The following is a 27,204-nucleotide window of genomic DNA, read 5'->3' as shown; positions in this document are numbered from 1 at the left end:
GGTTGGATGTCAAGCTTTGTCGTATGGAAAACAAACTTATCATCTAAACCATAAAATTAGAGAAAGAGTTCATCAATCTCTCCATATTCAAGGTAATAAAATTGGCCAACAAAAGCTAATGATATCCACATTGATATAGACTGAATACTTGATTGAAGAAATTTATTAGAACAATAAGATTATGAAAAAATAAAATAAAAATAAAAAAGACCCAAGAGGCGTTCACATATTGATGTTTACTGATGAGACATTAGACAGTTTCAGACCAAAAGGCCTGTTTTGCGTGAAAAGACAGATTATCAATCCTCCTCCTGAGAGACAGGTATGTTCGTAAGTTTCTATTGTTCTTGGGAGCTTTATATCTGACGTTTTAGATATTACCCATGGCAAGAGGACACCTGAAGTGTTAATATTTATGTAAGACGATTATTTTAGTGTCAATATTTTTTCTTGGATCACTTAAGTACCAAATCGGAGAAAAAACAACCATTTAAGTGCCGATTCTGCCCAAAAAAGATTGCTTAAGTGTCAATTCCAACGAAACACTACACACGATTTTTTTTTTTAATTAATTGCTTAATATTATGTGGAATTTTTTTCAAAAATTCTTGGACAATTTTTCTTTTAAAATTCAGTCTACGCGGACTTTTAAACTAAAAATTAGGTTAATTTTTTTTTAAAAATTAGAAGTAAATAGAAAAAAAAAACTTTAAAAAAAGAGGAAGCAAACTTGCAATTGTAGCAACAAGGGCACATTTTTTTTTATTTTTTTATGTTTAGCTTATTTTTATTTTTTAGTTTTTTTAATATTAAGTGAATTTGTTTTATTGATTTTTTATTTTTTTTTGCTGACTAGGATGCTCCGGCGAATCATGTAAGCGCCACATATGATTTCTGATAAAGTTCACCGAAATTAACACTGAAATGACCGTTTTTTAAAAAAAATTAACACTTAAGTGATAAAAAAAATTGATACTAAAATAAACACTGTACATAAATATTGATACTTCTAGTGTCTTTTTGCCGATTACCCACCTAATAATCCTTCACCTAGACTTCAGTTGGAAGGAATTCCAATCAAAACCACACAGCACCAGCGGGAAATGTTTAGTTTGGTGAAAATCTATCGCTCCGACTTGCTCTGATCCCCATTACGAAACTTCTTCAACACAGATTTCATTCTCATGTACTAAAATTCTCAAAACAAAACTTAAACGAGTCAACACAACAGAATGAGAAACGGAATGGAAATCAGGATTTGCGAAAATGTCAAAGATGTCAATGATGATAGATTATGATTACATTACATGCAAAAGCAGAGAGCTAATAGAATGAATAAACTATGTACATTGATACAGAGCTGTACAATTTTTCCCCCCAAGCGTCCAGCTGTCCTGCCAATTATTGGCCAAATCGGCAATCAACCGAAGTCAACTGTACAAATTTACGCCAGTTTGAGCGGAGTGCCTGCATAACTGGAACCACAAAATATTGTGAGCTAAGAGAAAATCAATAGCCACTCAAAAAGTAAATGATTTTAGCAGTACTAGCGACTTGGAAAATCATCAAGTTGCACCATAATTCCCCATAGAGCGAACAAATTGTTAATAAGCAAAGACATTTAAAAGGAAGAGCAGGACTTACAACAGTAATCATGACTGGAAGAGAGTCACAGTTGCTATATAGCCATTCTTCATCACCTGCTTATTCAGAGGAAATCTTCAGCAATCACTCTTTTTTTGCTTGAGACAAAACAAACATCTCTCTCTCTCTCTCATGTCAAAGAAGCATGCTCACAAAGTCCCCCAAGTAAATGATGCTCTAAAGAGCTCTCCCTCTCATAGTTGAAGAAATGAGGTATCCTTGTAGCTCATGCTCACCTCGAAAGCAACATTCTGATAACCATACACGAAAGTAGATCCAAATGGATTGCTAGTAGAACCTTGAGTTTGTATAGCAGCTCGACCACAGTCTCCAAGGATCTCCTACAGATGGGTTTACATTGTTTAGTTAGGTGTTACTTCATGTTGAGCAATAGAGAAATACAGAAAACAAACAAGACAGAAGCCAACTGAAGCAGCATGCGAGGATAGCAGTATATGACAAACTTCCAAGTTCGAATGTTCTATTGAACACACGAAGACATAAAACACTTGACAGAAAATGAAAAACCACGAAGCTAAGAAGGAACCAAAAATTGGTCAAGAGAGAAACAAAACTTATTTTTTCCAGATAAAAAAACATCATAAGACCTTTTTTTCCCTCTTAAGAGTACTGAGTCCTTGTGCAAGTGACTATCTTAATGCTGCAATGGCCACAGAACAAGAGACAAAAAAAATATGATTTCCTCAATCTATTTCTAACAGGATTTTTCTTCAAGTTTGTGTTCTGACAAGAAATAAACCTTCACTTGCTCCCATTTTGTGCCTGGAGTAATCCTGTTTTTAGAACCATTCACTTCCTGGAAGGAACCACCAACTGCAAGCAGAGAGAAGAATGTCAGTCCATCAAAAAGTATCCTCCGCCTAAGTACAGGGTAAACTGTTTGTCAGCCCATCAAAAAGTATCCTCTGTTTAAGCACAAGGTAAATTGTCTATTCCTCTCTCACCAATAGAATAAAACCGTCTGTTCCTCTCACTTCCCATTGATTCCTTTAACTTAACTAGACCTTCAGCAGATGCAGCATATCCAATACAAATGGAAAATTTAAACAATACAAATGACATGTTATTTAACTTGGAATTTATTTAACTGGTACTAGACACCACATGGATTAAATCAGTGTGCAAAGATTATGCATCGCCAAGTTTCTTACCAAAGAAATAGGTAACATAAGAAGTATATAGAGCTTAGATGAAGCAAGGGACATATTAGTTGAAGAAAGAGAGACTTTTAAGGTCCCTAATGTGCTGGTCTGACTACCAAGAGAATGAAAACAGAAGTGACCATGCAAACATCCACAGAGAACTGGAGCTTTGACAAGATAATGTATTTATCTTAAAAAATTAGCAATGAATGTCATGTTTTAAAATGAGAGGAGAAGGTGCAATTCACATTTGTAGTTTTTCAAATTTCAAAGGTCTGATCACCTCTTACAAAATGTGAGCAGAAGCACACATGGGCAATTTAAAATTTGGCAGTGAAACTAAGTAGAAATTTACTTCAATGCACTTGGTTGCGACACTTAAGGAAGTTTTGCTAAGTGGCAAAACTGGAACTAACTAAACGAGGGACGAAATCTTGTTTTCTGGATATAGGAGTAGAGATAGCTCTGTTTCAACAGCTGAGGAGAGCAAAAGAACTTACGGTCGGAACCATAGACAATGAAGTTGCATTTTATATATGAATTGAAATCCGCATGCCCAGGATAGTTTGTATGCAATACAAACTTTTTGATTTTGTGAGTCTGCAAATTTATAAGAGCTAAATGAGAAAGGAGTATAAAAAGTAAAAGGTTAGGATCAAGACACTAGGAATGTATAAACGGACCTGGCCATCAAATAAGATATCTAAGCCTCGAGTGAAATAATTGTAGAAATAATCCCCGCAGAGAGTTGTCCTTGGACGTGGGTCGGAGGCAGAGTGTATTACCATTTGATCAACCTGTTAAACCAACAGAATAGCCAACAAAAGTACTGAGTTCCTATTGAGCATGTTACCCAACTTTCCAAATAAAAAATGCTCAGTAACACTCCTACGAGGAGAGCAGAGCGACAGTGATGACCATGACCATAACCAACTAAAACCTGGGGAAGCAAATTATCTGATCTGCATGTAAATAAACAATTCCTAGTCACCTAAGAGTTAATGGGAGCGAACTATATCCCTCACGGTTCATATCTCACAGCCATGAAAGACTCAAACGTCTGACACCCCAGCCAAGACCCATTACACAGCTAATTCCTATTTTAATTTACAAGCAAATCCTGAAAATGTTGCTTCGACTGCTAACACTCGCTGCAATCTAACCTCCCCCCACCCTGCAGGCCTCCCGCGAAACAGACACAAACAAGTATGCAGTGACGTGTACAGATGTCTTTCTGGTAGATATGTAGCTTTGTTTTCGGCTTAAGTTAATATTGACAAATGATATAAGACAAAGGACTGATTCTTGCAAGCAACTGAAATTTCTGAAAGAAAAAAGATGGACATCTTTTGACCTGTTTTTGATAAATTCCACACGGACGACCTAATTCAGTCCACACATCCTGCACAAAAATCATGAAATCTTAGAGCACATACCAGAGTAAAAACATATTAAAAAATAATATTCGTCGACTCAACACCATAACTTATCGTTATTATTCATCAGCAGTTCACCACCTTAATGTCACACAACAATCAAGCAATCACAACTTCTTAAACCACCGCAATGGGTTCTCTATTCCAATGTTTTCGTGGAAGCATAAACTACATAATTTGAACCAGAGTGGATGTATTGCATTGACCAGCAAGTGAACATACACCTCAGCAAAAAATCCCAAATTCAATGTGCAACACCGTAATTTACCTGAGGTGATGCACCAAAAGGAATACTTTGTCCACCAACGGTGAAATGCAATTCCTCTCCAAGCTGATAAACCAAAACACAACAGCTTAAAGTCACGTTTCCCCATAAAAAAAGACATCATAAATAGAAGCAAACCAGACAACCAAACTTGACTTATTTATACAGGAGGACCTTCCAGATCAACGATTCTTGTATATACACCATATTTGTCAACAAAGGTTAGCAATAAGGATGACACACACAACCTAATTCCTTCAGTAGTCATGAAGAGCCATAAACATAAAAACACAACACCACACATAGGCACACATGCACAACCTAATTCCTTTAGTAGTCACGATGAGATCCAAATCAAATTACAGTTGAAAGAGAGTGATATCAAACCTTAACATGAACTTCCTCCATGTAGAGACTACCGGGAGGTAAGGGAGGGACAGAAGCTTTATCCATTAAAGATCCTACACCAACTTTCTTGTCTGTGGAGCTATCATATATAGACACGCGGCATGTTACTGGAGTGGTGCCATCAGGAAACTCTAGGGGCAGTTCCGCTTTTTCAAAAAACAAGGATGAAATCAAACATCAACAATGAAATATCTCATGAAACTTAGTATATATCAACTGAACCACAAAATACCTTCTCTGTCATGGCAGCAATCTGTATATTGGCCGGGAATAGGAAAAGCAAAAGATAACCCCTGACAAAAAATAATAAGCTTCAACTAATGTCCCATGGACACAGAACATTCTTGAAAGAGTAAGACAGTGAATTCTGGGTTTCCATACACTTACCGGGTAGAAAAGAGTGTAGACACCTCTATCTTTGTCGTAGATTCCAGGAAAAGTTGGTCCAAAAAGTGCGTAGACAGCTACAAATGTGGCAAGAGTCGATGGTCCTCTACAGTTGAAGAAGTAAATGGATTAAGCCACTGTAATTGACATGAAAAGCAATATAACTAAAAAAAAGATCATAACCAACCCAATGAGGGAATTGGAGTAGCGCATCTGAAGCCTCTTGACATCAAAAATCTCAATCAGGCGTAACCTCTGAAAGCAAGTTCAAGGAAAGCTATGAGAAACTTGATCACACCATTTTATGACGACCAATATGCCAGATAGCATTTGTTAATCAAAACATTACCGAATACGATGATTCCTAGGATGCCCATGCGAGTTCAATTAAGTTGAGGTAAAAAGATGCACATTGCACAATGCCTGTTTAAGTTTAAATAGAAAACTGTGATAGTATGCATTATGAGAGGTCAATCAAAATATATGGATAAATATAACAACGGTCTTTCAGAGAAGTGGACTCCTTGTGAAAAGGAAGCCCTCTACAGCCTAAAGCAAACAATAAGGCTTCTGCACAAGGTTTACCATAAGAGTTTTGCCTCATTGGAAAATGCAGTAGGTTGTTCGTATAGCAGAGTTCCGCATAACAAGCACGAGATACAAACATCAGCCCCATTATCATGTCTCAACAAAAAGGACCATGGTTCAAGAGCGTATATCCTTTGTTTCCAAATTCACTACGGGATTCCAAATCAGCTATTTAAATCAACTATGTAAAAACCCTATATAGAGGATAGGCTGGTTTGTTTGAAGAGAATGTTTTTCTATGATCTATGATCAGACCCAATCATATCGTATATGAAAACCACACAAACATTCTGCAGAACAAATGACTAAAAATGGTTGCCATCTCATTAGTACCAACCAAGTCGACCACATTGGTTGAGTTAGAAATGCACAATAAAGATAAAAAAAAAAAAAAATTCAAATTCAGAACATACCTGCGACCAAGGATCGAAACGAAGATGAAAACCATGATCGGGAAAACTGATGACGATATCCAGCTTTAGTGGATCCTGCACATGATTGTGCTTTCTAGGTGATAATCACTCTAAAAAACACAGCCCATTGTTACAAGCAATATTTTCTAAACAGTACACTAGTGCAAACCCCAAACTCCGGTGGAATTGGAAACTTTTAAGACACACCAAAGTACTGCACAATAACGGAGCTTTCAATTTGATCATGATGAAACGCCATAACGTTGACCAGTTGTATCGGACATCGAGTGTACCATAGAAGTGGCCCATTGAGCCGAGGGCACTTGAAATGAAAGGCAAATAAAGAGAAACAACGGCAAGTTTAGAACATTGACCTCGTCATAATACTTGACATGGACGACATCGTAGATGTTCGGTTGCTGCTCAATCTGCGCAAACGCTTCGCATATCGGCATCCCTACATCGATAAAACACATGTACCCCACCATCAGACAAAGTTTGTAACAAGTCCAGGAAACGATCCATTCACCTGAATAGTAGTCCCACGAACGAGCTGAAAAAAAATATATCAACTGGGTTTCGCTAGCGAACGTACTTAAGCATCGGGCAAGCTTACTACCATCAGACATCGAACATGAACTAAGTAAAGTGATTTTCAGCGTCGACAGAAATATAAGCATAGGCCAAAAATCACGATTACTGCCTACGATTAGCTAAAATATCTCCACAATCAAACTAGACAGAGAACGAGACGAGGAAATGATCAGCTCAGCAAACCGTAATCGCGATGATCAGACCAAGTCATGCCAAGCAAAGAAGCAACCGAACTCGATTAATCCCAATTCGAGCTTGAGCCAGGAAATTACCGAGGGAGAAAGGTCCGATTCCGAGGCCGGGGCGGAGGTCGAGGGTGATGGCGCCCATGGCAGTGCCCTCGCAGCGACGTCTCGGTCTCTGCAACATCGATCGGGTCGGATCGGCTCCTCAATCGCGTCGATTCTGCAGCGAGCGGAAGGAAGGAAGGAAAGCGAATTCGAGAGGCGTTGCGGGAGTCGACGAATCGAATGAATGCGTGCGGCCGGTGGAATTTCTGGCCATCGCTTTCGGTGCACGGAATCAATTTGGGGGGTGTGCGTGCGTCAACTAACCCGGTCGGGTCGGGTCGGGTCGGGCCCCGTGCCGTAGAAGAAGCTGGATTATGTTTGGTTTTTTTTACCAGATAATAATTAGACATCCTCACGAACTAGCTCTCAAATATAAAAACTAGAAGAAGAAAAAGAAAGCATCTGATATCAATTTCATTTTTTTGCAATTGATGGTGATTATAGCAAGCTTGAATCCACAGTTTCCACCTTTGAAGGCTTGGAAAGTGTTTTGGTACTTAATTGATGCCCGCTCAATTTCCTTAAAAGGCACCGACTTTAGGTCGGAACCTAATTCTAACCCGAATTCTCTTTTTATTCACATGTGCGTACTATCTTTAGGTCGGTCTTGATTTTGGCCCAAACTCTCTTTTTTTTCTTTTGTCTCATTTTTTTTTTGGTAACCTAAATTCAGCTCCCGTCAAATTTTCTTCCGATGATATATTTAAAAGTCCGATGTGTCATTTCACGTGCGAAGAGAATGTGTGGCCGAAAAAGTAAACAAAGGAGTGGATGAGTCGCCAAAAGAGGAGGAGACTGGATGAGTTTGATCGAAAGGCACGGTTCCAAGCCAAAAGGAAAAATGACACAAATGGTCCCTAAACTTTGGCTCTATGTGCAATGTTGTCCATAAACTTTTAATTTGTTTAATGAGGTTCTTCCACTTTAGCCCACTATGCAATGTGGTCTTTGAACTTTTAATTTGTTTAATGTGGTAGTCTTTGAACTTTAGCTCCACGTGCAATGCAATTCCTGAATTTCTAATTTGTTCAATAAATTCTCTAAATTTTTTGCACAAGTTCAATTTAGTCCCCGGACAATAAAAAATGTTCAATGTCTATGATCTTAAATTAATGGAAGGGTTATAGTGAACATTTTCATATAGTTCATGAACTATATTGAATATATACCAAAATTCTAGTATAGGTGATCGGTTCTCGATTTAGTTAGGTTCTCGGGCGGTCTAGTGGAACCGGTAAATTGGAATCTCAACTCTTCTTATTCGGAAGTCAATGGTGCCATCCATTTTTCCTTTACTAAAATGTGCACTTTCGTCCTTCCCGGGTCCACGAAAATTGATTTCTTGTTCGCTTAAGGGCGCATATGGTAACACTTCTGCTTCATAAATCAACTTCTCGCAAGAAGTTGATTTTTCCGCTTTTACTCTAGAAGTTGACTTTTCATCAGAGAAATTCAATCGATAACGGTTGAAAATTTCTATTTCTAAAATATTATTAACACAAAATTTTCTACGATAAATTATTGTCGGCGATTGAAAATTTTCTACTTCATTTTTAATTTTTTAATTTTCTTTAAAAAATAATTTTAATTATGAAAAATATTATTTACTTTTTAAAAATATAAAATTATTATTTATTTTTGCTTCGGTAGCAGGAGATGGCAACTCGGTGTCGGCGATGATGGTGGCGGGGGCGGTGGTTGGCGGCGGCGGTGGTCGACCGGGGGATGGGGCGGTGGTGGCTAGTGGGTTGACAGGGGTCGGCGGTGGTTGATAGCGAGTGGCGATGGCTTGTGGTTAGCGGTGGTGGGCAGCAACAACGGAGACGTGATTGGGAGAGAGAGGCGTAATGAAAAGAGGGTAAGGGCATAATGAAAAAAAGGCGAGTCGAGAAGTGCTTCTTGAGTTGAAAAACAACTTTTTTTAACTTCTCAAATTGGGGGAAAAACAACTTCAGAAATATAAATTTCTTTCGAAAGTACAAATTTTTACCAAATGAATTTGTGTTTTAGAAATTGCATTACCAAACGGGTTTTTGCTCCAGAAGCACTTTTGGAGCAGAAATTCATTTTCAGAAGTATTACAATGCACATCCTAAGCCCCTAAACCCGACTCACAAATTTGTCCATCTTGACTAAGCCATTCCATCTTGATCACCACTATGTCCCGTCTTCGATCCCGTGTTCGGCTTCCTCATGGACTTTGCGAACGAGGCCGAGACCATCGTTCCTCGGCCTAAGCGCAGAGCCGCTGTTGACGATGAAACCACCGATGGAGTTGATGTCGACAAGGAGGAAAGGTAGTACACAAACAATCGCTTTTTGTATGAGAGGGATAGATGAGAGGGATGGTGGGCTTTTTCCACTCGTGCTGGAGGGATGGGTGGTGGATCGGTGGCTACCTATTTTAAAATAAATTTAATTTTATATTTAAAAAAATAGAAAATGGTTGGTTTGGTTCCCTCTAGAATCGGAAATGGGACAGCCTAGACGCCGGTTCGATTTTTAGGAATCGAGAACCGGATCGGAGCTCCCCAGAATCGGACCAACCAGTCGGGTTCGAGATCCAATGGATCCATTATGCTTAGCCTTAAATCCTAATTACCATATTAAACATTAGACTAAAGTTCAAGGGTCATATTGAATAAATTAAAAATTTATGGATCGCATTACATATTAGGTCAATGTTCATGGATTAGTTGTGTCATCATCTCATGCCAAAATAAAGATGCTACCCATCTAGAGAGAGTGTGTTTGAAATTAGGGCCCAAGATCCTGAAAATGGGCTGGGCCCAAGAAGACCTGATAAGAAGGAAACTCCCTCCGATCATCGTCACAATTTGTCGGCATCACCTGCATTGTTTTTAAACAGACACGAATGTTGTTGCTTGTTAGAAGTTGAAACCCACCAATCAATGATAGGAGGAAAATAGAGCACGATAATTATCTCAAAAGCTTTAAATATATGTTACTGCAGCCAATTCAATCCTAATTTTTTAATATTTTATCATAAATATTTTAGCAATTTGTCGATTTAATCCATATAACCTTTTGATGATTTGATAATATAGTCTTTTAAGCCAATTTTGGCTAAGGATAGCCGAATTGATAGTCCCATCAATGTTGGCACTCTTATATGGCACCACCGCCATTGATGTGAATGTTTTTCACAAATGTTTTTTCGAATTTTTCCTTTTTTTTCTTTTCTTTTTCCTTCATTGGAAAATAGGGATTTAGAAATTTTAGTAATAAGGATAGATATCTACTTGCCTCGATTAATCGAGAAAATAGGGATTTAGAAATAACAATCAACAGACGAACGAACAGATGGGCGAGTGACCTCGGTTAGGGCGGCGAATGGTCGGCCATGGCGTCGACCATAGTGGCGCGGTTTGCGGGTAGCGAGTGGGGATGAGGGCGGCGATCGTGGATATAGACGTATGGCTAAGGGCGGTCGGCTGTCTCGGAGGATTATGGAAGCATAGTGACGACGTTCTGACAATCATACGACAAATAAACTGAATCTAAAGGTTTATATAGGGGAAGCAGCTGAAGAACAGTTATCTTAAAGTGAGTCGACTTACGGTGGAGTCGACTTTGGACGAGTCGGCTTGCATTCGACCACGCGGTGACACGTGTTGCCCGCTTGTGTCACGTGTCCACCATGCGTTGCCCCCACATTGACACGTGGCACCGCCTTGCCACGTGCGTTGTGGCGGTGACACATGGCTCCTCACCAGTTGCCACGAGTTGGCACGTGGCCCTACACGTGTCCACGTACGGCCACTTGTCCTATCCTATCCCCGGTTGTCCCAATATCGCACATAATTGATCCGATAGGACCTAAATCCAATATAGTGTCCCTAAAAATAGTACCGGGCCAATAATAATTTCTTAAAAATACCCTTGGGTCCGGATAAAAATTCCTTAAAGTTTCTATAATAATCCGAACTCATTAAATACTAATCCACTCATAAACTGGTGAGGTTTTCAAGTCATCTCAATACATATACTCAAGTTTCTTTTGACTTCATGGACTATCCTTATCGATATATATTTCGGAATCTCTGAACTTATGAAGTTATGTCTGAAGCATCATTCGGAGTTGACGTGAAATGAAAATTCCACGAGAGAATTAGTAAAAGTAGTTGTGAAAGCATGAGAGGTTAATTCGTTTAGACTACTGAATACACCCCGAGGTAGTTTGACATTTGCGTGTAGAGGAGCACCACAGCCTAATGGATTCGGTAGTGGAATTGTCACAAGAAAGTCCACAGACAGACGTTCCTGTATCAGCTCGCTTTTTGCATAGGGAACTGCAGTGGTTTGTTCACCGTATTTGTCTTTTGTCCTCTTTAATTTACATTTACACTGATAGGTCTCCATTTCGTTTTTTCTGAAGATGTTAGGACATGTCATATCTCCTTTACAAGTAGGCAAAGTTTTCGCTATGGCTTTTGCTGTACCCGAAGGCAACAGGAACAACGATACATGGTTTCTGATGCTATGAAGAAGACCACATTCATGACAGCCACAATAGCTCGAATATCCTCTGTCTCTGCGATTTTGATATTCTTGTCTGTATTAACTTAACGTCATGCCACAGAGGACTTCCTCTACTCATTGCGTAGACAAATGACATGAGGTTCACTTTTCTTTTCCTTTTTTGATCTCTATGTTGGTGGGTTAAGTTCCTCTTACTCTCGTCCTGGCCAAAGTGGATTTTTATCCCATTATTTTGATGCCTTCATCCATTGTCTTCTCATTCGTGGTTTAGCTTATATGTTGAAATGGTTATATCCAATTATTGGCGTGGCCTCTACTGTCCCCTGAAGATTTGCAGACTAATAACATTATGTGCCTAATAACATGAATTCATTTTAGTATTGGTTAATTTTAATTAAGTGTTTTTCCTATAAGCGTTGGTAAATATATAAAATATATATTGTGAAAAAGATGACCAATGATTTGTTTTTATTATTTCAAATAACTTGTTGGTAATTTATCAATATTTAAGAAATCATCGATTTTCTTTAATAATTTGCAAATTAACAATGTATTGTATTAACTTACAAACTTTTATTGCACAACTTACCCGTCAAATTTACTAAATATTACCTTAAATTACCGAATTAATTAGAGAGCCTTGCTAAATTTTGTCAGACTAATTTAATAACTAGTTTTGGAGTACCAAAATCTAATTATTTTATTCATTATACCAACTTTTCAAGCGACTTACGACTTTTATTTGTGTAGATTAGTAACCCCTTTAATTTACCTACCCTTTTTAAGTATTACTAAACCAGAACTTTTCTCTTGTTAAGTTTGGGATAAGAACAACAGAGGTGCCATAACTTTCATACGGCATTCAATTGAGTACCATATATTTTTTTTTTCTAACTTAAGTATCACATCGGAGTAAAATCTATTATTTGAGTGTCATTTCCAGTAAATCATCCAACGTGTATTTTTTTACTTAATTTTCCATTTCAATGTGGAATTGAAAATAAAAATTACAAAAATTATCCACGTTAGTGCTGGCGGTGTCACATAGGACAACCGGCATCCACATCGGCTTTTTCGGCGAGCAAAATTGTTGATGGTACTTAAGTCATCAAATTTTCAAATTTATAGCACTTAAGTGAGTGGAAAAAGAAGTTATGGCTATCAAGTGGGTATTGTATGAAAGTTATGACACTTATGCTATTTTTATGCCCATTTTGAGAAGATTAAAAAAATTCAAGGGATAGAGCAAACATATTCAGTCCACTCTATTTGCTTTCTCTCATGCCGTGATACGGCAAAACACAAGAGCTAGGTGCTAGAAAAATTTGAACTCAAAACTTCCTACTTCAATATCATGAGATTATGTGGATACCACTGCCAACTATTCTAAAAATTTAAAAACTGTTAAATAAAGACGTGATATAATATTTTCATATTTTAACACGATCATTCGACGACGGCGTCGGGATCAAAGCCTGGCCAAACACCAAATGGTTGGAGGTATTCAATCGCACCGGGTGGAGCTTTAGGAGGATTTGTGGAGGGCAATCGGCGGCAAGCAGCGGAGGGGCGACAGGGCGAACACAGGCTGAATTTGTGATTTCTCGCGAGAGTTCATTATCATATTCTCCTTGGAAATCACAATGCAACCTCTGTCTTTTATCCTAGCCCGACTCAAATGTCCATCAAATTGTTATGTCATGGCCATGTCAAGTCAAACGAAGCAAAAGCTCACCCAGGATTGAAAAAAAGGGCAAAAATAAGAAGGAAAAGATTGTATCAGAAGAAAAGAGACTCCATGCAAGGAGCAAAGCACATGCAAAGCCAGCCATTTCAACACATTTCGCACCAAACCCTCGGTTCGGTCAACGCCTTCCCTCAGTACAAGGGGCACAGCAACCTCGGGCTCGGGATCGCCACGAGGCGGTGAGCCCTTGGCGCGGTGAGCCCGAACATGTCGCTCATGTCCATCTCACCAGGCTTCATCCCGTTGGGCAACTCCCACGTGAAGCAGTGGAGGAGGTCAGCCACCGCGTACTCAAGCCCGTAGAGCCCGAGCTGCATGCCAGGGCAAGACCTACGGCCCGACCCGAACGGGATGAACTCGAAGTTGCTCCCCTTGAAGTCCGGAGCGCCCTCGCTCAAGAACCTGGAGGGCTTGAAGGTATCTGGGTCCTCCCACGAGCTCGGGTCCCGCCCGATGGCCCACGCGTTGATCATGACGCGCGTCCTGGCGGGGATGAAGTAGCCGGAGACCTCCACGTCCTCCGCCGTCTCGTGGAGGAGGAGGGGGATCGGCGGGTGGAGGCGGAGTGTTTCCTTAATCACGCATCTTAGGTAGGTCAAGTTCTCGAAGTCGGACTCTTTGACCCGGCGGTGAAGGCCCACCACATCTGCGAGCTCCTTCTGGACCTTCTTGAGGTCCTCGGGGCTCCTCATTAGCTCCGCCATCACCCATTCGATTGCGGACGCGACCGTCTCGGTCCCACCAAACATAACATCCTACATGATTTATAAATATTAACCAGGACATGCACACACATCTATAGTCGAAATACTTATCCTAATCTTAATTTGGTACTAGATGTTTCTTCTTACCAAATGCTATCCTAAGACCCTCTTTCGGTTTGCCTCAAATGATTGCCGGAAACTCGAAATCCATGAAGAGAAAATTGTCAAGACAAATTGCCGTCGATCTTACCATAATTATGGCTTTGATGTTGTCCTTGGTGAGCTTGATGGAGTTCTCGAGATCCTCCGTCGTTTCCTCGCTGTAGATGGTGAGCAAGTCATCCACCATGTCCGTCTCGGCCTCCTCGCCCGGGGTCGTGTTCGCCTTCTTCTCCATGTGGTCGTCCACGATCTTGTCGATGAACCCGTCGAGCGACTGTCGAGCCTTGACGAGCCTCTGGTTGATCCCCTGCGGGTCGACCCGGCCGAGGCACGGGATGAAATCCGCGAGGTTAAATGCCCCGAACAGCTTCGAGAACTCCTGCAATATCCCCATGAACTCGTCTTGCCTTTCGGTCGCGCTCGCTCCGAATGCTGCCCTGCAGGTTTAAAGACAGTTTCATGAGCACGCGGCGATTTCGCTAAGTAACATGGAAATTCCAATTTCTTTTGTGTAAATGGATATTAAAATTTCAAAGATAAAAATTTCGTAATATTAAATTTAAAATCAAGCTAGAGATTTGATTATTAAATTGAAGAAAAAAATCTATCAAATCGAACCACTTAATAAATAAGAACAGAACTCCCACGAGGAGGAATTTACTCTCAATTTTTTTTTATGTCCGATTTCGTCTTATCCGACACTTGAGAGGAAATCCACGTTTGCACGAAGGTCCGTAAAACTATGTGATGTGTTTGGCTCATCCCATTTCTGTGCAACCAGAGAAAGAGGGAGAGAAAAATAAATTTTACGACATGCATAAATCATGTAAATCTTCAGAACGAAAAAAAAAAAAAATAATGTAAATCAAGCCTACCGGTACGTGATGTCCCGGGTGAGCGCGAACACCAGCTCCCCTATGTTCACGGTGGTGCCGATGCTCCCGGCGACGGCCCGCACCGTCACGTCCACCTCCTCGCGCACTGACCTCCACGACTCAGCCCGCTTGCGGCTGAACACCCGCATGACGCAGATCTTCCGCATCTGCCGCCAGAACGGGCCGTAGTGGGCGAAGGCCATGTCGGCCCGGTCGTACGTGAGGTAGCTGATGGCGATGGTGGCCGGCCGGTTCGCGAAGGCGTGGTCCTGGACCTGGAGGACCTGGCGGGCGTGCTCGGGGGACGACACGGCGACCATGTGGAGGGATCCCATCCGGAGGTGGAAGAGGCCACCGTACTTGCGGGCTAGCCCCGCGAGGCCGCGGTGGGTCATTTGGTCGAGCATCAGCATGTTGCCGATGACCGGGAGGCCCCTGGGGCCGGGAGGATAGGGGAGGCGGCGGCAGGAGCGGAGGGCGAGGGCTAGGGGGAGGAGGATGAGGGCAGCGGCGGCAGAGACGAGCGAGGCCGCGGGGAGAGGCTGGTTTTGCAGAGCCTGTAGCAGAGAGTCCATGGCTTCTCTCATCTGTTTCCCTTCTTCGTGCGAGCGGCGCAACTGGGAGAGAAGGGGTTGCGGGTCTTCGGGGTGGTGTTATGGGGGCTTATATTCAGGAATTTTCTTTTTGTTCTTGAGAATGTTGGAGATAGGTTTTGATGGATCAGATTGATTGTGTAAATCGTGGATTGATTGATTCAATCAATCCATAATATTGGAAATTAAGTGTGTAGAATAGGAAAAGATTATTTCCTAATCAATCCATGATATTGGAAATTAAGTGTGTAGAATAGGAAGAGATTATTTCCTAATCAACCCAAGATATTGGAAATTAAGTGTGTAGAATAGGAAAAGATTATTTCCTACTTCTGTATTTCCTTATACTATATATATATATATATATATATCCGTGTACATGTAAGAAAAGATAAGAAATACAATTTCCAATTTCCTAGTTCTTTCTTTTTCATTTCATGTGCAGAGAAAGGTCGTAATCAAGGATGACCAACCCACAAATCAAAAGCGAACAATTGATCTTCTAAAAGGAAACAATGAAGACAACAACTCACGGAATGCCACGCCCCTTCGGTGATCATTTCAACTTCAAAAAATTATTACAACGACGTGAGTACTCATCATTCATTGCACACAAATCCTCTGTCACTCACTACATAAATCCAAAAACACAAAGAATGTCATGTTTCTTCTTGTTCCCATCCCGAGTTTGTTCTCGCATGTCCCCGACAAACACGAGAGTATCCTGGATTACATATGACCGGATCTTCTTCTTCTTCTTCTTGTCTCTTTTCCTTCCGTTGAAAGGCGTCTTGAATTTCCTGCACATCCTTCCTTGTAGAAAGAAACACATGACTATCCTGCAGGAGGAGAAACATTGAACATTAATTCCTGAAAGCTCTCAAGTCACAAACAACCAGTGAAACATTCAGCATAAGAAAGCTCAACCAGAGAATTTCAGATGAGGTCCCCAGAAATATTTTGGCATAGAACCATAAACAAATGGGTACTGCTGCATGACAATTCTACAGAAATATTTTGGCATGTGCAGGCAAAAGAGGCCATATAGGCTGAACTGAAAATCCACATAGCCAATTGAGCAAACTCCAAGTGGAGCAGAGTTTTTTTTTTTTTTTTTGTCCAAGTGGAGCAGAGTTGCATGCAGCAGAAAATAGCATTATTGTTGTTCAGCAGAAAACAGTATTATCGAATATATGCTCTCTTAACAGTCTAAGCTCCAAATACCGCAGATTGCCCTAGCTCAAGCCTCAACGGTGGGCAATTATTTCAACGCAAGTCAGAGAAAACCAGCAATCATTCGAACTTTGAACTCCTCTACTTTGTGCCGGCACATACTATTACCCTTTAGTACATTTGACTATTAGAATTGGCCATACTCCGTAAATATTAAACAGCGCATCCCTCCAGGACTCCTTTTCTCTGGAATCAGCCATTATTGCATGCACTGAGTTTGTGTATGACCACATTACCTCAAGAGATAAAAACAGATGCTGCAATACATTTAAAAAAATTCAGAGCAATAAATGTGAAACACCCATATTACCTCGGCTCAAATTGCTTCGACTTTCTTAGACACCGAGAGAACTCTGTGATATGTAATCAAAAGCACCAAATGACATATCTAGCGGACGAAACCTGCCATGGAAAATGCTAACACAGTGAGATCAACAAAGGCTACTGCAGCATCTCATCCCAGAAAGTATGGAACTGCGGTGGTTTAACATCTGTTCACCATATTAGTCTTTTGCCCTCTTTAATTTACACTTATATTGTTAGGTGTCCACTTTATTTTTTTGAAGATAGTGGGACATATCATATCTCCTCTACAAGTAGACAAACATTTGGGGAAGATTTTGTAGAAAAACGCAAAGATATGCTTAAAAAGGCAGGGCAATGAATGAGGGTCATAGTTTTTGCGACGGCTTTTTCTATACCCAGAGGCAATAGGAACATCAGTATGTGGATTTTGATCGCCATTAAGAAGACCACATTCATGACAGCCACAATAGCTCTGATATCCTCTGTCTTTGCGATTTTGATATTCTTGTTTGTATTAACTGGACGCCATGTCACAGAGGACTTCCTCTACTCATTGCGAAGGCAAATGGCATGAGACGCGCTCTTGCTATTCTTGTACTTTTTTTGAGAAGATAAAAAAATTCAAGGGATAGAGCGAACACATTCAGTCTGCTCGATTTGCTTTCTCTCATCCATATTTCTCATATATAAGGCAAAACACGAGATGCGCTAGCAGTTGAGAAATTCGAACTCAGAACTTCCTGTTACGATCTTGTGAGATTTTGTTGGTACCACTATCAACAATTCTAAAAACTTGAAAACTATTAAATAAAGATGTGGTATAATATTTTAGTATTTTAACATGACTGTTCGGCGAGGACATCAGGATCCAAACTTGGCCGGACACCAAATAGTTAGAGGTATTCAATTGTGAAAGGTTAGGGGTAGGCGCATCGCACCGAGTGGAGCTTTAGGAGGAGATGTGGAGGGCACTCCGCGGCGAGCAGCAGAGGGGCGGCGGGGCAAACACAGGGCGAGGAAGTGATTTCTCGTGAGAGCTTGTTATCATGTGCTCCTTTAAAACCACATTTCAACCTTTGCGTTTTCTATTCCAATATTCTCTCCCTCGACTACAACCCCCTTCTCTCTCCACCCTCCCTAAATCCTAGCTACCAGTAATATTTTCTGAGAGAAAGAGAAGGACTCTTCCTCCCCGTCTCCCTTTTCTTAAGTTATTTTTATTTTCTATTTTTTTCTTGCTTTCCTCCCATTTAGGAGTTTTTCTCTTCCGATTTAGTCTAGATCTGAAAGTTTTCTCTCTCATTTTTGGGAGATTTGTTTCCCAATCTAGTTTAGATTTGGGATTTTCTGCATGTATATTTTCGGGGTTTCGCTCTCCTCGGATTTCATTGGTGAACAAGTCTATTTTTGAAAGACATCATAGAAGCTTCATGAAGGATTCGCTCTCATAGGTGTCAAATCTATGCTTTTTCAACGTTTTCACTATGCTCAATGATAGTGCTGGGGACGCTAACCCTAGGCACGCACCGTCAAAAGGCAAAGCCATAGCAATAGATAGAGTTCTCGATGTGTGCTTATTACTGAAGACGAATCCGATGATCGGCCGGCAATTATGGTATAAAGAAGTCATAGATGTGCTCTTTGAGCGTGCAATCCATTTTCTTCTTTTGATGATTTCTCTTGTTATCTGGAGGTTGTTTTATTTTGAAGTTGTTTAGGATATATTTTGATTTGCGGTTGAACTGCAATATTTCTATTTTATATCCCGAGGAGGAAGTGAATGAAATGGGGATAAGTACACCGTGAGTGTCATAACTTTTGTATGGTGTTCATTTGAGTACCACAACTTTTTTTTTGTTCACTTGAGTGCCACATAGGAGTAAAAATGTTCAATTGAGTGCGAATTCCGGCAAATCATCCTACATGTAAATTTTAAATAATTTTTCAATTCCGACGTGAAATTTTTAGAAATTACTAGAAGTTCAGCATGTAAAATTTTATCCATTTGTATAGAAGAAACGACGTCATTTCTTTCTCTAATAGAAACGACGTCGTTTCTCCATCTGTTGAAGTACTTGCGAGAGAGCCAGAGTTAGGACAAAATTAGTCACGATTTGTCTCTATCACTGTCGCTCTCTCTGTCACGCGAATTAGGGTTCCTATCGGGCTCAACTCAAGCAAAGCTCTCTTGATTGCTCTAGTCTCAATCATCAATCAACCCGTCACTCAACAGCCTTCGAAGCTCTCAAGCAAATAGGGCTTGTGAGGCGAACGAATCTCGGTTAATAGAGAGTAAAGGTTAGTCATTTTTATTTTCTATTCAATGACAACAAATGGGTGAAAAGTGTTCAATTGAGTGCTAATTCTGGCAAATCATCCTACACGTAAATTTGAAATAATTTTTCAATTCCGACATGTAATTTTTAGAAATTACTAGAAGTGCAGCATGTAAAATTTTATCCACTTGTATAGAAGAAACGATGTCGTTTCTTTCTCTAATAGAAATGACGTCGTTTTTCCATTTGTTGAAGTACTCGTGAGAGAGCTAGAGTTAGGGCAAAATCAATTTTGTCCCGAGAGAATTAGGGAAAAATTAGTCACAATTTGTCTCTATCGCCATCGCTCTCTCTGTCGCACAAATTAGGGTTCCAATCAGGCTCAACCGAAGCAAAGCTCTCTTGATTACTCTAGTTTCCCTCATCAATCGACCCGTCACTCAACGGCCTTCGAAGCTCTCAACCAAATAGGGCTTGTGAGGCGAACGAATCTCGATTAATAGAGGATAAAGGTTAGTCATTTTTATTTTCTATTCAATGACAACAAATGAGTGGAATCCCTTACCAAAAAAAACTTTCCTTACCAAAAAAAAAAATGAGTGGAATCTCATTCAATGTCGTGTTGGTGACAAAATGCAAAAGCGGTGAAAATGACATTGACCGAACACTCAAAATAGGGTTTGTTGCCATAGTGTAAAGGTGAGTGCTTGATTTTGTTCGCTGTTAAAGTTTGTCATTTTGGGTGCACTAACGGACACCCCAAATTATTATTTATTCAAAGTGTTATAGTTGTGAGGACCGATTGTTAAAGTTGTCCTCTATCCCATTATTTATTCAAAGTAATGCGGTTGTGGGGACAGATTATAAGTTGCCATATGTCCCATTGTTTATTAAAAATGCTACGGTTGTAGGGACCTATTGTTAAAGTTGTCCTCTGTTTGTCTTGTGGTTCCTCCTATTTAAATTATTATTTTTCCTTGGCTGTAGTGTGAATATGAATAATATAACATCTGCCTTTAGAGTTTGGAAAAGTGGTAAGTTTGTTTTTGGGGAAGAGTGCGAATATGTAGAGGAAATATGGATATTGTCCTCATGGACGTCAGTAGGCTGTCATATAAAAACCTTATCAAAGATATAGTTGAACATGGGGCGATGCAAAGTATGACAAGTACACTATCAAATTTCTATTAAAAGTCTTGAGGATGGTGGGGAAAAGTACACTATAAGTGCCATAACTTTTGTATGACGTTTACTTGAGTGCCATAACTTTCAAAACATTCACTTAAGTGTCATAACTTTCAAAATCGTTCACTTGAGTGCAATATTGACGTGGACGTCGTGTGGCAGCCGGAAAGCTAACGTGGCATGCTAGAAAAGTTCTTGTAGCACTCAAGTGAACGATTTTTGAAAGTTATGGCACTTAAGTGAATGTTTTGAAAGTTATGGCATTCAAGTGAACGCCGTACACAAGTTATGGCACTTCTAGTGTACTTTTCTCAAGATGGTGTGAGACATGTGTATGATGATAATGGTGTGAGAGATATTGTTTACCAACATTTGCATGGTGCATTTATCCGTATGTTGAATACGATGGTGATGAACATCAAGAAATTGTGTTTGAAGCTAGTATTGAAAGCCAAGTAGCCGATGATGCATTTCATGGAGATCTTAGAGGACATGAAGTTGAGGCTTCTCACACAACTTGTGTGTTAGAGTTATATGCGCAAGCTCGGACAAATGGTGGCATTGCTGACGGTGAAAACTCAGTACTTGATGAAGAGAACGAGATAAACTTGCTATATTGGGATGTTGATGATGAAGATGAGGAAACACTTGTGCATGTACTTTGCACAAGTGATGTTGATGATGAGGATATTGCCCAAGGAAGGGTTGAAGTAAGGGAATATCAACAAAGGAGGAAACAATCATTTGGGATAGTTGATGAGGGCACTTGAAGAACAGGGAATGATGAACCTCATACAGCTAATGGTGATGATACAAAATATGATGAAAGTGGTGATGATGACAACGGTAGCTTAGAAGATGAGGATAATAATGTTGTAGTTCGGTGTAAAAAGAAAAGTAAATTTTCCTTTTATTATTCAACTAGTACAAGTCCAACATTTTGTATATCCATGAAATTTGATGATGCAAAACAATTTAGAGATGCTATTGTGAGGTACTCAATCGGTGAACAAAGGAATGTTACATTTACTAGAAATACCAAGGATTTTGTTTGAGCAAAGTGTGCACAAGATAATTGTCATTAGAAAATATATGGTACATTGAACAAGAGGTCCCGTTCATTCCAAATTCGCTCACCGCAAGAGGAGCATTCATGTGGTATTACATTCAATAATAAAGGAGTCGCTACTATTTTTTTGGCTAAGCATTTCTTCAACACCATTAAGGTAATGCCGGATATTAAGGGCCATCAATTGAAACAACTAGTGAAAGAGCAAATATGTGTGAATATTTCTAGAAGTCAATGCAAAATGGCTAAGTACAATGTGATGAATACATTGATGGGTATCTACAAAGAAGAATATGCATAAATTTGGGACTATGCTAGGGAATGTAGGGTCCAGAATCCTCTTAATAGAATTCATGTAGAAGTTGTGGAGGAGCCATTGCCTAGTGATGGGGATACGATTTAATATGATGTATATATGTTTCGATGTGTGTAGAAATGGATTCCTAGCTGGCTATAGAAAAGTGTTAGGGTTAGATGGATGTTTTCCGAGGGGGTTATACAAAGGCAAGGTATTGGCTACCAATGGGAGAGATGGAAACAATCAGATGTTTTCAATAGACTGGGCTGTTGTGACGGTGGAGAACAAGGATACTTGGTCCTAATTTTTAAAAAATCTAATGGCTGACCTTGGCATAACCGATGGAAGAGGTTGGACATTCAAAAGTGACCAACAAAAGGTATTGTCCTTGAACTTTTTAATTTGTGTTATCATTTAGTAATTGCAACTTACAAATGTTTGTTGAATTTGTATGGACTTGTGCCGGTAATTACTGAATTGATGCAATATGCCGAGCATAGAATGTGTGCTCGACACATATATGCTAATTGGGCTGAGAAGCATAAATGATAGCAATTGCAAAGGCCATTTTGGCCAAATGTACAGAGCACAAACATGGTAGATTTTAGAATTCATAAATAAGCTTATTTGCCTTGTCACTTGAAGTTTTTAAAGTATTGTTCCAAACTAAACCAAAGCGTTGGCGTAAAGTCTTCTTCGGTGAAGAATTTAAGTGTAACACCATGGACAACAAACTTTGTGAGGCATTCAATAGCGGGATTATAAGAGTTAGGTGCAAGTCATTCATCGGTATGCTGGAAGATATTAGACTAATGGTTATTACCAGATTGCAAAGGTTGAAGATGAATGCTCAAACTGTACTAGACAACATGGGCCTAGGATAGTGAAAAAATTGGAAGACAACATTGCCGACAATAGGTTTTGTCATCCAACTTGGAATGCGGACGATGGTTTCGAGATAATGAATAACCGTGGCAAGTATGTGGTCCAATTAGAGACGAGAAAATGTTCCTGTCGAGAATGGTAATTGACTAGAATACCTTGCTGTAATTCTATTTGTGCTATCTATATGAAGCAATTCAATCCCGAGGATTATGTAGACAATTGTTGCAAGAAAAGCAAGTATCTTGCTTCATATCAATTTATGATGCAGCCTACGAGAAGTAACATATTACAAATCATCAACCCACAAAACCTCTACCATTAAAGAAGCAAGTAGGTAGGCTAAAAAAAAAAAGCGATTGCAGGATATTGAGATTTCTAGTAACAGAATGAGCAACGTTGGTGAAACAATTCGATGCCCATTATGTTATGGAAAATGGCATAATAAGACTGGTTGTCCAAGAAAGAAGCATCAACAAGGAGAACGGGATAACACATAGAGGAGGAATGATGCAAGGGTAGGTGAGGGCACCATAGGAAGTAATAGTGTAGGACAAAGCGCGGAGACAACTCAATCGATACATAGGAGTAAACTTCAAGTAAGTCGTTTGATTAGTGATTTGCCTTTTTTTTTTTTTATTCTTGTTGTTGCATTAGATTAACTATGTTATGTCATTTGCAGTTAAAAGAAGATAAAGTCAAGCTGCGGGAGCAGGTAAGGGCACCATAAGAAGTAATGGTGCAAGACAAAGCGCGAGGACAACTCGGTGTACACAGAGGAGCAAAGTTCAAGCAAGCTGTCTTATTGGTGATTTGCCTTTTATGTACTTATTTTTGTATTAGATTAATTATGCTATATCATTTTCCAGATTACAAAAAGGCCAACTCAGGTTGCGGGGGCAAGTGAGGGCACCAAAGGAAGTAATGGTGCACGACAAAGCACATGGACAACTCGGTTGACACGGGGAGCAAACTTCAAGTAAGTTGTTTGATTGGTGATTTGCTTTTTTTTTTTTTTTATTCTTGTTGTTGCATTAGATTAATTATGCTTTATCATTTTATAGGTTACAAAAAGAAAAGTCAAGCTGCAAGGACAGGTGAAGGCACTGTAGAAAGTAGTGTTGCAGGACAAAGCGCAGGGACTACTCATTTGACACAGAGGAGCATAGTTCAAGTAAGTAGTTTCATTGGTGATTTGTCATTTTATGTATGTGTTATTCCATTAAATTAATTGCGCTATGTCATTTTGTAAGTTACAAAAAGACCAATTTAGGCAGTAAGGGCATGTGAAGGCAATGTAGAAAGCAATGATGCATAACCATATGTGGGGCCAACTAAGTCAAACAGTGTACAATAGATGATGAGCAAAGATCAGGTGCGATAAAATTTAAGTAGAACTTACGATTACTGCACCATATATACTTTCATTAAGTAATTCTGTTATGTCATTATGCAAGTTACAAAAACTCAAGAGGTTTCAGAAAGTTCCGCACCACGACGAGCACATGGTATAATTGTGAAAAGGATAAGAGAGTATGGTTATGAGTTATTTACAGATATTAATACTAGCATGGTTATTTTCAATGTAAATTTTTTGTAGGTGTTATGCATTTATGAGTTATTTCACTAACATGGTAACTACTAAAAGGTTGTATTGTATTATAGCTTGAGAGACGTTTAGAGGTACCGATATCTTAAGGATGCCCAACTCAAAAATCTGTTGCACCTAGAACATGAAGCTAAGTGTATGCACTAGCAAAAAATTCAATGATAACGATTCGTGCACAATCGAAAAAGCTCCCAATGATAGTTCCAAAACAAAGGATACCCAGGCCACCTCGAAAGCATGCACCAAAAAAGGACGTAACATCAGCTCCATTTGGATCAAATGATCATCCAATAGATAAGACAGTTCAAGAAGAAACAAGAGCGAATGATGATGTGCTTAGAGTTCCAGTCCGGAAAAGTGCAAGGCTCATGAATAATTGGAAGATAGTTGGATGTGACCGGGTTCTTGTTATTGTCGGTTTATGTTGTCTGTCTATATTTATGTTTACGTTGTTATATGTCAATGTATGCTCCAAATTTTGTTGTTAGGAGCTGTCTGTTTATGTTTTCTTGCTACATTATATATTACGAATGGTTATTAGAGGGGATGCTGTTTAGGTGTGATAGTGTGCACTAGATTTTGTTGTTAGAACGGCTATATGTATATTAATTGCTGCAATTTTAGCTAATCATATGTGAGATATAGCAATATTGTTCATTAATGTCAGAACATGATGATGGTTTTAATTTTAGAGAACGTAATTTTGCCTATCCAAATATGTGCAATTGTTGAGTTTGATATAAATATAATGCCATTTGGTGTGAAACCACGCCAAGGTTGGATGTTACAGGATAATGTTAATGAAATGCATATCATTTGCTAAATCTATCATAGTATGTATTTGACAAAGTGATACCAACATGCCACTTATTAACAAGTTAACGCACCTAACTGTTCACTTTTACAAAGTTGATGAACTTAAGTGTTTACTTAAAAAAAATTAAGCACTCGCATGACCATTCACAAATTTATTGAGACTTGTATTGTACTTGAATAATCATAGCACCATAGCCCAACCAAGAAAATACCCAACACAAATGCAAAGAGCGTCTATTCTTGCTGCATAAACTGTTGTAGACATGATGCAAGTCATTTATCCTACTTTATAATCCAAAAATAATGCACAAATTGCATCACTAATATCCAAACCAACCATTGCTCATTCATCAAGAGCACCATTTCCACAAAACAAATGCAAAGAGTATCCGTTCTTGCTGCAGAAACTATTGCGGGCATAATGAAAGCCATTTATCATCCTTTATAAGCCAAAAATAATGCACAAATTGCATCATCCAAACCAACAATTGCTCATTCAATGAAATCATCAAGAACATTATTTCCACAAAATCGACCACATATGGCCATTCATACCCACTCAACTAATACTCCAAAACATTCCATTCAACTAACAGTCATTGTTCGGTTTGGAAACAACATCTAACAACTAATAGTCATTGCTCCAAATACTAAAACATATTTCATTGTTTTTAAACCATGAAAGACTCAGTTGGTTCTTCCGAGAACCGATTTTACATATGAACACAAATCAGACCACACTCGATAACAACGCACGCAACACTCCAAAAATATCCATTTGAATTTTCACCTTGAAACTTGTTTCTTCGGATGGATGATCAAAGATTCCAGACCCTTGATTTCTGCTTGCATTGAGCCAGCACCGTCTAACTCATTTGTTAATATAGGTTGAGCTTTATGACATCCTTCCAAGAGCTGTAAGATTATCTTCGTTGCTTGGTTTGGAAAATTTTCATCAATTCACCTAAATTATCCACAGTTGAAGCCTTCTCTATAACTTGCGTATCCAACAAACCTTTTTTCAAGATTATCTCGCTTCCAAATTGTTCTTGTTGGACTTCGTTGCTTAAAATAGCAACGATTTTGACTTCCATCTTCGCCTTGCTCGTAAAATCTTAACCCACTTCTCCAGTTTACGCTTCCCATTGCGAATGTAATGAGGTGAAAAGCTTCCAATTGAAAGAATTTCAAATCGGAGGTGGAGTTAGGGTTAGGATTCTTTAATGATTTCTTTTCTATTTGCCCCAATTTGTTCAAGAAGTTAAGTTCTCAATACAAGATCGTTTCGCATCTCCAATGCTGACTTCGGTTTCCCGACGCGTGACGTAGGATGGTTTAATATTAAAATAACTCTACATCGAATTTTCGGCAAGCCAAATAAGCGAGTGATACTTAAGTGAACATTTTTTTTTTAAATTTGTATCACTCAAGTGAACAAAAAAAAATTATGGTACTCAATTGAACGCGCTACAAAAGTTATGGCACCCATGGTATGCTTATCCCGAATGAAATGAAATGTTATTTCTAAACAAATAAAAAAACCTCTGTCTTTTGTCTTACTTGACTCAAATGTGCATCAAATTGTTATGTCATGGCCACGTCAAGTCAGAGCCAGCATTGCTCGAGAATTCATGGTGGTTAATGCACGACTTTCTATGACAACAGAAAAATAGGGGATAACCACCCATGATACCTCTCTACTACTTTAGTGTGTGCAACCACCCCTCCACTTCATTGTACTTGTGTAGAGAGAGAGAG

At 39.4% G+C, this 27,204-nt stretch overlaps 2 protein-coding genes across 4 annotated transcripts; both read right to left on the bottom strand.

The window, feature by feature from the left end:
• Positions 1 to 1,233: 1,233 nt before the first annotated feature.
• LOC115736278 (PHAF1 protein At3g51130) lies at positions 1,234 to 7,468 on the bottom strand. 3 transcript variants are annotated; one of them, XR_004014881.2, is made up of 15 exons: positions 7,171 to 7,468; positions 6,679 to 6,761; positions 6,305 to 6,379; positions 5,491 to 5,558; positions 5,304 to 5,409; positions 5,149 to 5,209; positions 4,896 to 5,062; positions 4,512 to 4,574; positions 4,162 to 4,209; positions 3,491 to 3,604; positions 3,308 to 3,407; positions 2,405 to 2,478; positions 1,881 to 1,985; positions 1,601 to 1,700; positions 1,234 to 1,498 (listed from the first exon to the last, which is right to left on the bottom strand). XR_004014881.2 is itself a non-coding variant. In XM_030667893.2 (15 exons), the coding sequence occupies exons 1-14, from the start codon at positions 7,265 to 7,267 to the stop codon at positions 1,653 to 1,655; spliced, it is 1,209 nt and encodes a 402-aa protein (XP_030523753.1). In that variant the 5' UTR covers positions 7,268 to 7,468; the 3' UTR covers positions 1,234 to 1,475; positions 1,645 to 1,652. The 3 variants fall into 3 exon arrangements, 2 of the variants coding, with proteins under 2 accessions (XP_030523753.1, XP_030523754.1); XM_030667893.2 differs by having other exon boundaries at positions 1,234 to 1,475; positions 1,645 to 1,700; XM_030667894.2 differs by having other exon boundaries at positions 1,234 to 1,475; positions 1,648 to 1,700.
• Positions 7,469 to 13,468: 6,000 nt separating this feature from the next.
• Positions 13,469 to 15,834, bottom strand: LOC115736281 (cytochrome P450 84A1-like). The gene is made up of 3 exons (XM_030667900.1): positions 15,180 to 15,834; positions 14,393 to 14,741; positions 13,469 to 14,193 (listed from the first exon to the last, which is right to left on the bottom strand). Exons 1-3 carry the CDS (start codon positions 15,764 to 15,766, stop codon positions 13,570 to 13,572), a joined length of 1,560 nt encoding a protein of 519 aa, XP_030523760.1. The 5' UTR covers positions 15,767 to 15,834; the 3' UTR covers positions 13,469 to 13,569.
• Positions 15,835 to 27,204: the final 11,370 nt, after the last annotated feature.

Source organism: Rhodamnia argentea, chromosome 11 (genome assembly GCF_020921035.1).
Source record: "Rhodamnia argentea isolate NSW1041297 chromosome 11, ASM2092103v1, whole genome shotgun sequence".
NCBI classification, from domain to species: Eukaryota; Viridiplantae; Streptophyta; class Magnoliopsida; order Myrtales; family Myrtaceae; genus Rhodamnia; species Rhodamnia argentea.
Note: the sequence above shows the minus strand (reverse complement) of the source record. Positions and strands in the feature narration are given on the sequence as shown.